Source organism: Nannobrachium achirus (assembly GCF_963921795.1).
Source record: "Nannobrachium achirus genome assembly, chromosome: 12".
NCBI classification, from domain to species: Eukaryota; Metazoa; Chordata; class Actinopteri; order Myctophiformes; family Myctophidae; genus Nannobrachium; species Nannobrachium achirus.
The window spans coordinates 26,754,073-26,766,190 of record NC_137832.1 but is presented as its reverse complement, the minus strand read 5'-3'; the positions used below and the strand labels follow the sequence as shown (position 1 = coordinate 26,766,190).

The 12,118-nt window shown below is 43.6% G+C and overlaps 1 protein-coding gene across 1 annotated transcript in view; it reads right to left on the bottom strand.

Moving 5' to 3' along the window:
- Nucleotides 1–12,118, bottom strand: part of galnt9 (polypeptide N-acetylgalactosaminyltransferase 9) — a gene marked incomplete at both ends in the record, with an annotated part of 136,804 nt that overhangs the window by 58,334 nt on the left and 66,352 nt on the right. Inside the window, one exon of the mRNA XM_080738364.1 lies at nucleotides 870–1,067. Within this exon, the coding sequence (XP_080594490.1) occupies nucleotides 870–1,067 (198 nt within the window). The remainder of the gene's footprint in view (nucleotides 1–869; nucleotides 1,068–12,118) is intronic.

The following is a 12,118-nucleotide window of genomic DNA, read 5'->3' as shown; positions in this document are numbered from 1 at the left end:
GTCAGAAACGTGATGACGTCATCGGCTGGCTCTGCCACTGGCTCCACGAGCGGCCATTACGTTCCCCTTCACTGTGTGTGCTGCAGCCTGGTTTAGCCCATCCCCTCAAGAGTTTCGACCAGACGAGAGGCGAAATCAAGGCTTCGGAATGAGTGGAATACATGGAATTAGATCGATGTGCGTGCGACGAGGACGTAATGTACTTTCGAACGCTGTTTTTTCTCGCGGATTACCCCATCTCGCTCCATGCAAATGAACGGCAGAAATACAGCCAGCAGCAGCTTCTAAGTAAGTGGCCGCCCAAACACGTAGTGTGTGCACGTCCTGCTGGCTTGCACTGAACGACCCGCGCGCGTTGTTTATCATTTGGTGTGTTTGTTTTTTAAAATATGTTTATAAATAAAACGCTGATTGCACGGCAGTACCGGGGTTCAGGGGGTTCTGCCGGGGCTTGGAAGGTGTTTTAACTCTGACAGTGTACAAATGAATTTGGTTCCATTTGTACACTGTCAGAGTTACAGACTTGTATGGGTTCATTTAGACCCCCGTAAAGGAATCCACTTTGAGAACCACAGGTCTAGTGCATCGTGAAACGGGTAGACTACTGCACTGATAACCGACAATAAGCCTCTCCGACACATAAACTGAAACTTTATTTAATTTAACCCCTATTCAAAGATTTTCCAAAATGTGCCAATCTGCTAAACATTTAAACCTTTCAAAATAGGGACGCCAGGTTGAAAGTGGTTAAAAATTGGGACTCTGCAGCTGCATAATTGCACATAATCAATGTCATCAATAAAGGCCTCACCGATATATCGGCTGATATGCTCAGTTCTCTCTTATCTAAACAATCTCTCTCAACTCACCTGATTGGTGCTGTCTCATCGCCCTTGTCCAGCCACTCCTGGGGAGGGATGATGTACATGCACCACAGTCCCCAGTTGTAGCCATGGGCTGCGTTGGCGTACTGCTGCACCTCGAACGTGTTGTACTTGATGTTGTCGATGGCAGGGAGGATGATGCGGGTGTGGTCCTCCTTCACCCTGGTCAGAATGGGCTCTGCCCTACAGACAGGAGAAGGAGAGTTTAAGAATTGGCTTAATGCCACGTAAGGCATGCATGACTTCCATCAAGTTCAGGAACAGCATGGAGCAGTAGTTCTCAAACTGGAGGTCTGGGAATCAAACTAAATCAAGTCTGAATAAAGCAACCATAACCTTTACGGTGGTGTGTGTCCAGTCCATTCCCATTTGAGCTTTTTCCAAATAGTTTACAAAGCCGAGAGGCAGACAGAGGAGAATGGCTCTGCTGGGATTCCATCAAAGGGCAGCCAACAGTACAGTACATGTCGGTCTGGAGGCAGTGGACTTTCAGCTTCACAACTGTTATTTGCATACATAATGTTTCTGGAGTGGACAGTTTCAGGCTATAATTTAGGCCATGAGGGTCTATGTTAGACCAACTGATCCAGAATGCCACAACACACTTGCTCTCCAACCTCTCAAAAATGTTCAATTCATCTCTCTCCCCACTTCTGTGCTCATTCCACTGGCTCCAAAACAGCAGCCAAAAACTGATGACCTAAAATCAACCAAGGATATGGCATTCCCTCACCTCGTCAGAAATGATCCAGCTGATGATGATCCTACACCCCTTTCTGCACATGCACTTTTATCAGCAAACACAGGCCATCTGTCCCTCCCTTCCCTACAACACCCTGGACAATGCTCCAAGCAGCTTAGACTATTTTCCCTCCTGGCTGCCAAGCTGTGGAATGACCTCCCTCGTCATATCGGATGCAGATTCCTATTTCATACTACAGTTCTGCTGGCTATGCCATTCAGATGCTTGGTCTCGGAACTGATTCCGGGTGTTCCTTGCCTCCGAGATGTTGTGACTAACCGAAATACACAGTGATTGGTCAGAAGTTGGTCAGACGGTCAAAATCTGTTCAATATGGGCGTTCAGCCCAGCTCCATTCTGTCAGCAGTGAAGCGAGTAAAAAGCAGCGATAGTTTGGAAGAGACATAAGCCAACTTCCAGGAGGTACAAACACCTCTGAAATCTCTCGCTAGGGACCATTCATAAACACAACCTCTCGCTAGAAATGGCAAGACCTCCAAACCTTTGTCGTGATATCCAGCTAGGGTGATCACTGAGTGAGTGCTAGAGTGAGTGTGCGCCTGCATGGGCTGCTCAACAGCGCCACTGGTCACCCAGAGGTACTGCAGCTCATGCTACAGACAGACAAAGTTACAGACAAAGTTACCTACACACGCAGTCACACATAGGGGACGGTGTGCCACCGCTCAAAAAGACTCATGCGCTCATATAACAGAGAATGGGCGAGTAAATGTGGGCGAGATCTGTTTCAGACGATCCACACAGAGGGCAGAGTGTAGGATTTTGGTCGGGGCTTGGATCAATGAAAGGAATCTCTGCAGCATTGATCTAATGAATCAAAAGTGAAATTCAAGTGAAAGTGAACTACAGCTGCACATGCCAGGAATTGTACAAGTATGTACTGAAGGAGATGCTGCCTGTTCCAACAAGAAGTACAAGTTCAAGCTCAAGCAGACTGAATAACTAACACTGTGTGTGTGTGTGTGTGTGTGTGTGTGTGTGTGTGTGTGTGTGTGTGTGTGTGTGTGTGTGTGTGTGTGTGTGTGTGTGTGTGTGTGTGTGCGTGTGTGCGCGCGCGCGTGCGTGTAAAGCTACTTGGTTGCTGTTATTCATTTCAACTATGCGTCTCTCTGGCCGTAGTTACTGTTCAATTGTGAATGCGGATCTTTGTGTTAATTGGCAATTTGCAATAGTAAAAACACTATACTTTCTTTTATGGCGATATGTACTGAAACAATGTGATGCTATGAAAAGAAGTCCAGTTGTTTGATATAAACAATTAGTATTTGAGAAATTGTCTAGTTGCTGTGTAATATAATTCACAAAATAATTAAGTATAAGAAGTATAGACACATCCCCACCACCCCCAACCAAAACTGGCCTCTCTATATCTTCTTTATTCTCACTCTGTGTGAAAGTATTGACATCAGGATGAATACAGCCAACAACAACAAAACTAAGGAACTCCAATAATACAAACTAACTTACAATTACCAAACATGAAACAACATGTGGTTACTATGCTACCCTACCTCCCTATGATAAAAAAATCACACCCGTGTGAACTGAGCGGTGGTTTACCCACCAACCCCCCCCCCCCCCCCTTCCCCCCTGTGTGTGTGTGTGTGTGCGCGTGTGTGTGTGTGTGTGCCTGGCCTGGCCTGAAAACAGCGCCCCTCCCTTAACATGTGTGGTCATAAAAGGTACTACACCACATGAGGCTACATACAGACCCACAGACCCACCCACATACCCACATACCCACATACCCACCCACATACCTACACACACGGCCACGCTATGGAGACGGTGTGACCACCGCTCAACAAGAGAAAGGGACATTGACCCAAAAGGCCTTCCACCCCTACTATTTTCTCGACTGTTATTAATGGTATTTTATTAAAAGAAATACACTAAACAAAAATGTCACGAGGACAGACTCCACACCGAGTTGTTGTTGGTCATGTTGGGAGCCAGGTAGGAAACAGAGAGTTTCACCTGCACTTATATGCTGGAAGCTGTCATCTCCAGGCCAATCAGCAATCACCTCCTACTCAATCACAGTCCACCAATGATCACACGTCATGGAAACTATCATACACACACAAATCGCACAACCTACTTGCAATCACGAGTCACTGTGACATTGTCAGTATACCCCCTCCGCCGTGCCACACACAAACACACACACACACGCACACACACGCACACACACACGCACACACACACACACACACACACACACACACACACACACACACACACACACACACACACACACACACACACACACACACACACACACACACACACCCACAACCAACCCCCCCCCCACACACACACACACACACACACACACACACTCTAGTCTCCCATATCCAAATTATCAAAGATCTGCGCCTATACTGAAAGGTGAGATCTAAATTCAATGAATGGGCTATAACTGGATGGAAACGAGATTAGAAAAAATAATAATAGTAGTAGTAGTCATGCAAAGACTTTGAGGACTGGTTTTCAAAGAAGTCGGTATGCAGTAGGTTTGTCAGCAGCCATTCTGGCCACTGTTCTAGCCTATATTGAATTTCGATATCACCAGCCGTATCAGTAGGCGCCAGTGGAGGTCTCTGATCGTCTGGCTCTCACACACGTTCCTCCTCTACTCACTGTAATAAGCGACCATCTCGACTTAAGAAAGACACCATAATTGCTCCCGGTGAGTAGGTTGGTGCCTTGCATGGTTTCCTCCGCCACCGGTGTATGAATGTGTGCGTGAATGGGTGAATGTAATGCACAATCTATGTAAAGCGCCTTGGATAAAAAGCGCTATGTATGCAATATTTACCATTTACACCAGGAGTCCTTAAGGATGAATGATGGATAGTTATGAACTAAATTGACCTTATTGTAGGTGGCTGTAACTCAGAGTGTACAAATGGAATCAAATGGACCTATGGTGGTCCGTGGTCTAATGCAGGGGTCCTATACATAAGCTATTTTCTAAAAATCTTGACATTCTTGGAGAATGTTTGAATATTTTTGTTATGTTTAACACCACAAATCTTGTATGAGTTTGAGAGCTATCACTCCAGATTCACTGTGATATTGGCCCGGGGAATCTATGTCTCTGACCCTTGTACGCCTTACAATTGGTTGTTTAAGTTGTAATGTTGGAAATCCATGTGAAATGATGCTTAGAGTCGCTCTGGATAAAAGTTTAAGAAATGTACGATAAAAGTAAATGTCTGGAGGGCACACTGCTGAATCCAAATTGCTCGAGGAAAAATAGAAGCTGCATTTACGTGTTTTATGTGATAAATCTATACACACATTCCCACACTCCATCTTCTCTGTATCATCTTCGCCTATACTTTCAACCACTACTACGGTATCTCTCTGCCTCCTGTCTTCTTCATTCTCTTCTCATCTCCTCCCCGGCCCCTGCTGTCCCTCCTCCCTCCACTCTTCCACCTACTTTCTCCCTCTTAAATACAGGGCCATTTATCTTCTAAAAGCAAAATTATTCCTTATCACACTAAGGTAGGGGACAGGGGAGTATAGAGGGAATGGTTCCAAATGGAACTGTAAGTAGCGATGCCAGTAAAATATGGCCCTGAGAAGCAGTACTTTAAAGAAAAAAAAATATCATTTAATAACGGCAGGAGTGCTTAGTAAAAGTACTTCACCGTCACTGCTCTAAAAGATTGGCAGATGTAAGACCCCGTCTCCTCTTTACCTCGTTGGTATAATAGCGATGATAAAAGAAATGTGTCCGTCTGAGATTGATTTACACTGTCATCTGCCATTTCTGACTTTTTAATCTATCATTTTGATGACAGAATTCAGTGGCTACATTTTTATGCAACTTTTTCAGCAATTACAGTAATCATGTCCTGAAATAACACCTGCAGTTATTTTCATTATCATTGTTTTAGATGTTTAGTGCAGTTTTAGTTTTTAGTTTTAGAAATTTGATTAAATTGGCAAACACTATAGTGAAGACTTTTGTCTCATGCTTGCACATTACCTACATTCTGGAAGAGAGAATATCCTTTATTCTTCACATACTATCAAACATATCCCTGACAATACAAACAAATTTGCACTAATTCATTTGCATTGTGAGATTATGGGAATTAATAGTTTAAATGTATTCTTCCAGTGATATACCAAATACTGTAGTGTTAAACAGCTCTCTGAAACAACAAAAATAGAATATAATTCTTAACTGAGGACCCTCACAGAGAACAAATGAGTTTCAGATGAATATGTGTATTTAGTGATTTAGTACGATGACATGACCTTTTTAGCAACTCAAAAATGAAACAAAGCATTTAATGCTAGAGATCTTAAAATGCATATCAACAAAACAATCAACTGTCGACGGCCGAGTGGTTCTCATTTTTAATGACCTATTCAAAACGCTTGGTTTGTTGGGGTTCAGGGCGCGTACTGTGTATTGTTTGGTTCACCAACGTTACTGGGGGGAGAAAGCCTTGCACCAGTAACCCAATGAAACTTCTCAGTTGGCATGGATGAACTGTCGAGTGCAGCTGTCAGTCATTCTTGTAAATGGAAGGTGGAAAACACAAAGTACATGCAGTGGATCCACCCAGGGACGTGCTGGCCATTGGGAAAAGCGGGACAACTCCCGAACGGCCGGTTCATTCCCGGCCGGTCCAGGCCGGCCATTAGGAAAAAAATTAAAATAAAATGTCGGCCTTCGTTCCATTTTGGGAGCTGGGCGGCCAAGAAAGTAAATCGTCACTGTCGGGCAGAAACCTCGTATCTACAAGTTTCAAATGTGTAGATTTTTTCGCAAAGCAAAGCCCTGCTTCATCATACAAGGCCGTCGCACAAAAGTAGTGAAAACAGCAGATCTACAAGCACACAACGCCTCACGGTGCGAGGCGTTGTGTGCTTGTAGATCGGCTGTTTTCACTAGTTTATATAATCTTTTAAATGATAAATACAAAACAAACGGTTTTGGACATACAAGGTTTCCACCCGACAACGACAACTCATGTAATTGGCCCACTGGCTTGTCACTTGTCATGATCTGAAATGACAAATCTTTGAGTAGCAGCAGCGCTATAGAGAGAGATCTCTCTCTATAGCGCGCAATGAGGGCCTCTCCAACTCTTTTTCCCGGGCTGAATCAGGGGCCCAGCATGTCCCTGGATCCACCAGCATCATTTCAGTCTGCTGGTATGGGAGCATTACAGATAGTGTGACCTAAGACAATGACCAAAAGTGAGGTGGATAAAACAGTGGCTGTGTTCAAGCACTGCGCAACACACACACGTCTTGTGCTAGCAGTAATATGATTCCTTATTTACAAAAGACATCACCCCAGTGTGCAGGGGTGTCGCACCAAATTCTGGGCCCTGGGTACAAGGATTCGCTGTGGGCCCCCCATGAATGTTCTTCTTCGGTGCCGCGCTGTGAGCTTGTATATCTGCTATTTTTCAATAGCTAAACAAGTATAAAATAATTAAGGCCCCTCCATCTTTGGCTCTAGTAACTCAGTCCCACTTTCCCCCCCTTGTGACGCCCCTGAAGACATCACCCTGGTGTGTCTGTTGACAGCACAAGGAGGAGAGTCAGGAAGGAAGGAGAAACGTCCTCTCCCCACAGCGTTTCATCTGCATGTAGATTCTGACAGGGCAAACTCCATAGCCAGAATGGTGGGATTATATTGAAAGAGCCTTATGCTATCGTGGAGGATGCAGGATTTCAGCATATGATTAAAGTACTAGAACCGTGTGCTATAATATCCCCCTGACACTTCAGCAACACGGTAATTAATAGGTACGAAGCTGTTACAGTATAGATGGAAGGACCTCCATATGTATGTTACATACAGTGTGTAGCCTACAATCAGAATCTTTAAAGAACGCATACACAAAAATGATGATGAACCGGTAAATGCCTCTGAGATGTCAACTGGCAAAAAAACAACATTAACATCCCAAATTATAATAAAATAACTAATACATTACACTGAGATGAAAACATTTCAATTGCTCTAAGAAAAAAATGCATGTCCCTATATGCTAATGGTGAAATGTCCCTTTAGCAGATCTCAACTAAACAACTATCCCCCCAAAATACATGCTTAGTTTTTGCTGCTAACAAATCGCTGCCTACATACGCCAACGTTCAGAATCCTGTAATGAGACCCCAAAACCCATCTAGCAGTGCTCTCACCAGGAGCCTGTCCTCTACCTGCCTGGTACATACCAGATACAGACTACACAGAGGTGAAAATGAAGAGGCATCATTGGTTGTTGTGACTCATGAGCAGGGGCAGACTGGCCATTGGGATCGTGGGAACGGCCAGTGCATTGCAGTGCATTGCAGTGCAGTGTCAGTGTTTTTTCCCTTTTTTCTTTCCTTATTTTCCTTCTTTAAATAAAACATACCGGTAACCATACAATTCATCACAAGTTCAGGAAAAGATAATACTATATTGTATATAGTATATACTGTAGGCCTACTAGGGGTATCTATATCATATAACAAGCTAAGCAACAATAATGTGACATGGGGCCAGCCTGACTTCACAGACTGCAGACAGCACAGAGCAGATATCCCACTGTCAGACTGGCCCAAACTACTTTCATTATTGAAGGTGGATTATGGTAAACGAAAAAGGCAAAAGGAAAGAAGACAGAGATGAGAAAGAAATGGCTGGTGAAGGAAAATTAAGAGGCAAAAAGAGACCAAAAAAAGTACCAAACTGACAAACCTTTTCTGCAGTGTAAATAAATGGTAAATGGTGCGTTTATATAGTGCCTTTATCCAAAGCGTTGGCTATCATATTCTCTTTATACCACAAAAACCGTATTAGCCATAAAAAAAGCATTTTCATCATCCCATATTGTGAAGTATGACCGCAGGTCTTGCCATCTCTCTCTAATTTTGAAAACATGAAAAACTTCCTCTTCTTCATGTCCCCAACTTTCATAATACCATACTTTAGTATGCAGCCAAAATGTCCAATTTGGGACAAATAAAGCTTTAACTTGTTTTCATAATACCAGAGAGGGTTTCTATTCTGTGATTATAGATACACACTGGTGCAATAGGAATGAAGCAGTTAGTTCCCCTGTTGATACATTTTTATGAAATGCATTGATTCCCTCGTGTGTCTGGTTTAGTGCCTGCAGGGAACGCCATGCGTTTTGTAATTACGTTCTTTTGTTAAACTTATTTTTAATGCATTTACTCTAATTGAATAGCAGTACAAAATAAAATCAGCTCACTCAGATTCTTAACCCTGTGATTCAACCCCTTTTTGCAATGTTGCTAATGCACTTTGTCTAATGAATAAGCATACATAAGAATTGAGAAAGAAAACGGAGAAACTGAAAAGGTCACTCTCTCCCTTTTTATCAGAAGGGCTGGCATAGTAACCAATGAATCATAGATCGCTGCGATGGGGAAGCGGCATCAAGTCCAGGAGCTGCACGAGCTCAAACAAGCTGTTGAGGAAGGCGAGTGTTGTTGAGCAGTGGCAACCAATCAGTCGATCTTCAAGGCCGTCACATTCGATCACAGGTTTGTGTATTGGGAGAGCAGGATGCGGGAGGCGGTGCTTGCGCCCATTCATTTCAATGAAAGTGGCAGACGCCGTGGCTGGAAGCCTTTTTTAAACTGTGAGCCAATCAGATCTCGGTAAAAATGTGAATTAGTCCTAAGGCGCCGCTCGTGGATATACCCCCTCAAATTATTAAAAGTTGATTGACCCAGGCACCCAGCCTAGAGGCAACGGCAGCAGCAGTATAGGCTCCTATACACGTCTGTCTGAGTTGATAGTAGAGCTCTTGTTCTGCTTCACGTCCTCCTTCTCTTCTTCCTTCTACCGGTATCTCTATTCTCTATAGGATAGAGAACGACCGATGGCTCCCTGAGCTAGAGCAACGATGGCCGTCAGCTCAGCCGTCGGTTTCACATTCACCTCATTACGTTTCAATAGATTAAGCTGCATGTAGCTTAGCTACATGCTTAGTAGCTACATTTTGCTGCAGCCTGCGGTAGTTGAGCTACATTCATATTTGTGTACCTCGTCAAGTAGTTCATCTACTTTTTGGGTAATTTTTGTAACTTAGCTACTCAATTTACAAGCAACAATTTTGAGCAATAAAATGAAATGAATATATTCATTTTGATTTACCATTGCTGTCATAGCCGATTTTTGCCTCTGCCAACATGGAATATATGAACATAATGTTTTATACAGTATGCAACATGTTTATCATAATTGATGTGACACATTCGAGTGAGTAAATGTGGAGTATGTGTGTCTGCAAGTGAATATACAATAGGTTGTTCCTGTAACTGTTGATGTACAGTATGGTTTATTGCTGTATTTATTGTTCATTTGTGCACTAGTTATTGTGGTTGCTATAGGCAATGCACTATTGTTCTCGGTCCAAGAACTTTTATGCTGGCTAAAGTTTTGTTAATCTTTTAACTGAAGTTATCTGGGTTGTATGGCCAGATATCTTGGACAATATAATGTCCAATCAGACAGGATTGCTCATGCTTCACTTGACATCACAATGTATAATATAAAAGGTAAGACGGAATTCATTTCCCAGTGGATTCCTCGCAACCACACTTGCAATCTCCCAGAATTGCAACTTTCTAGTTGTAGTGTGGTTGCTCATCATCTGATGTAACCCTTCACCCAACCAATCATGATACCTTGATATCGTGATGTCATCACAACCACACTTGCAATTTCCAACCGCATCTTTCTAGTTTACTCTTTGATGCTGTAACACCCTGAATTTTGATTAATAAAAAGATCCTATATCTTGTCTTGATTTATGAACTCCTTGTATCTCACCGAGTATCCTGTTTAATAGCATGTGTATCTTAGGATGGCTTAAATCAATCTGAGCACACATTCCCCCCCTACCTTTAAACAAACACATGGTCATCTCATAGAAGCACATCGTTCCAAGATAAACATCCCTGTGATCTCAGCGTCTCTGTACTCCATTCAGCATGGTGTCTTGGTGTCTGAGCCGGCCGCTTTGCTATCTGCCCTACCTTTGTCCTCCAGCTTCACAGTGCTCAGCCGCACGTCGCCTTTGAGATTACAACTCCAATTTTTTATTTACTTACCCCCTCTGGAATAATGGAATTACCTTGTGACTCATCTTGAATGTGGGCAAGATTCTCAAACATAGAAACTATCAAATAATGGGATCTAGCTGCATTCACAACCATGCCCCGAGAACATCAGTCCCCTGGAGTGACGAAAATAGATCCTCTTTAGTAATTCTGCCTTTCACCGGATTCCCCGCGTGAACATGTGAGCTGTCCGCTGCATGATGCAGAAGGGTGGAGATTTCATTTTGACATGCCATACTGTAGCTTCCATTTCATTTATGAGCTTCAAGGATACACGTGTCAACACCATGCCACATGTGTGCCTCTGCAACCCCAATGCTATGGGATGTACAGTACATGTGTATATGCGTGCCGCCGTGCACACGTACAGGAGCATGTGAGAGACGAGCCTTTGTGGAACAGTCACGCCTCCATCGCCTATAGCCATTTTCAAGCGCATTATGGCTTCACAGATCTGAGGCCATCCAGTCGTCTATGATTTCTTGCTTCTCTGACTATATCAGCGTTACCGCATACGTATGGAGCTAATGTTAGAATTGCCCAATCCCCAGCCTCCACCATAAAAAAAGAAAGCAAAGATGTCAGAGGTAGGGTATAATAATAATTGATATTCTGTATGTTATACAGAATATCACTTCCACTATGGTGTCAGGCCTTTTTGAAGTTGACTGCCTCTGTGATGTAGAGGCATGAAAAAGGTTTATCCTGTGTCGAGCTAAGATTTCATACCAGCTCTAAATGCATTTGCTCTTTGTGTGATACCACTGTAAAGGCACCATAAATATGTGTCATCGTTTTTCACTGTTTTTGGAAACATGCCTGGGTTCTGTGTGCTCTGTGAAGCACACACTCACCGTGTAAGCCGTTGCAGCCTCCCCCGCTTTCCTAGACGGATGGAAACCATACCAGAGCTATACAGCCAGTCAACCGCAGTGAGCTAGAGTAAGTCCTGTTTCACTATAGCTAAAGAAAAAGGAAATTAATATTTTCCCAGCTCTCACGGACAGAGGGAAATCTTTTTGATGCAGAGTTTAAAACAACAGCACAGGTGAGTGGTGGTCATAGCTGAGTGGATAGTGCCTGCCTGGGGAGCCAGTGCTGCCTGGGGAGCCAGCGCTCCTGGTTGTCCCAGGTACGATTCCCGGTAACATGTCATTAGGTCGAACACCCTTTAGATCGACCAGCAAACTCTAACCCTAATCCTAACCTCAGTAAAACTATGCCTAACTCTAACCCTATCCCTAAACTTAACCTCAGTAACCGTGGCGCGGGTGATTATCTAACCTACCGACGCTCGCGGGTGATTATCTAACCTGCCGACGCTGTTCGACGTAACGGGAGTTCGACC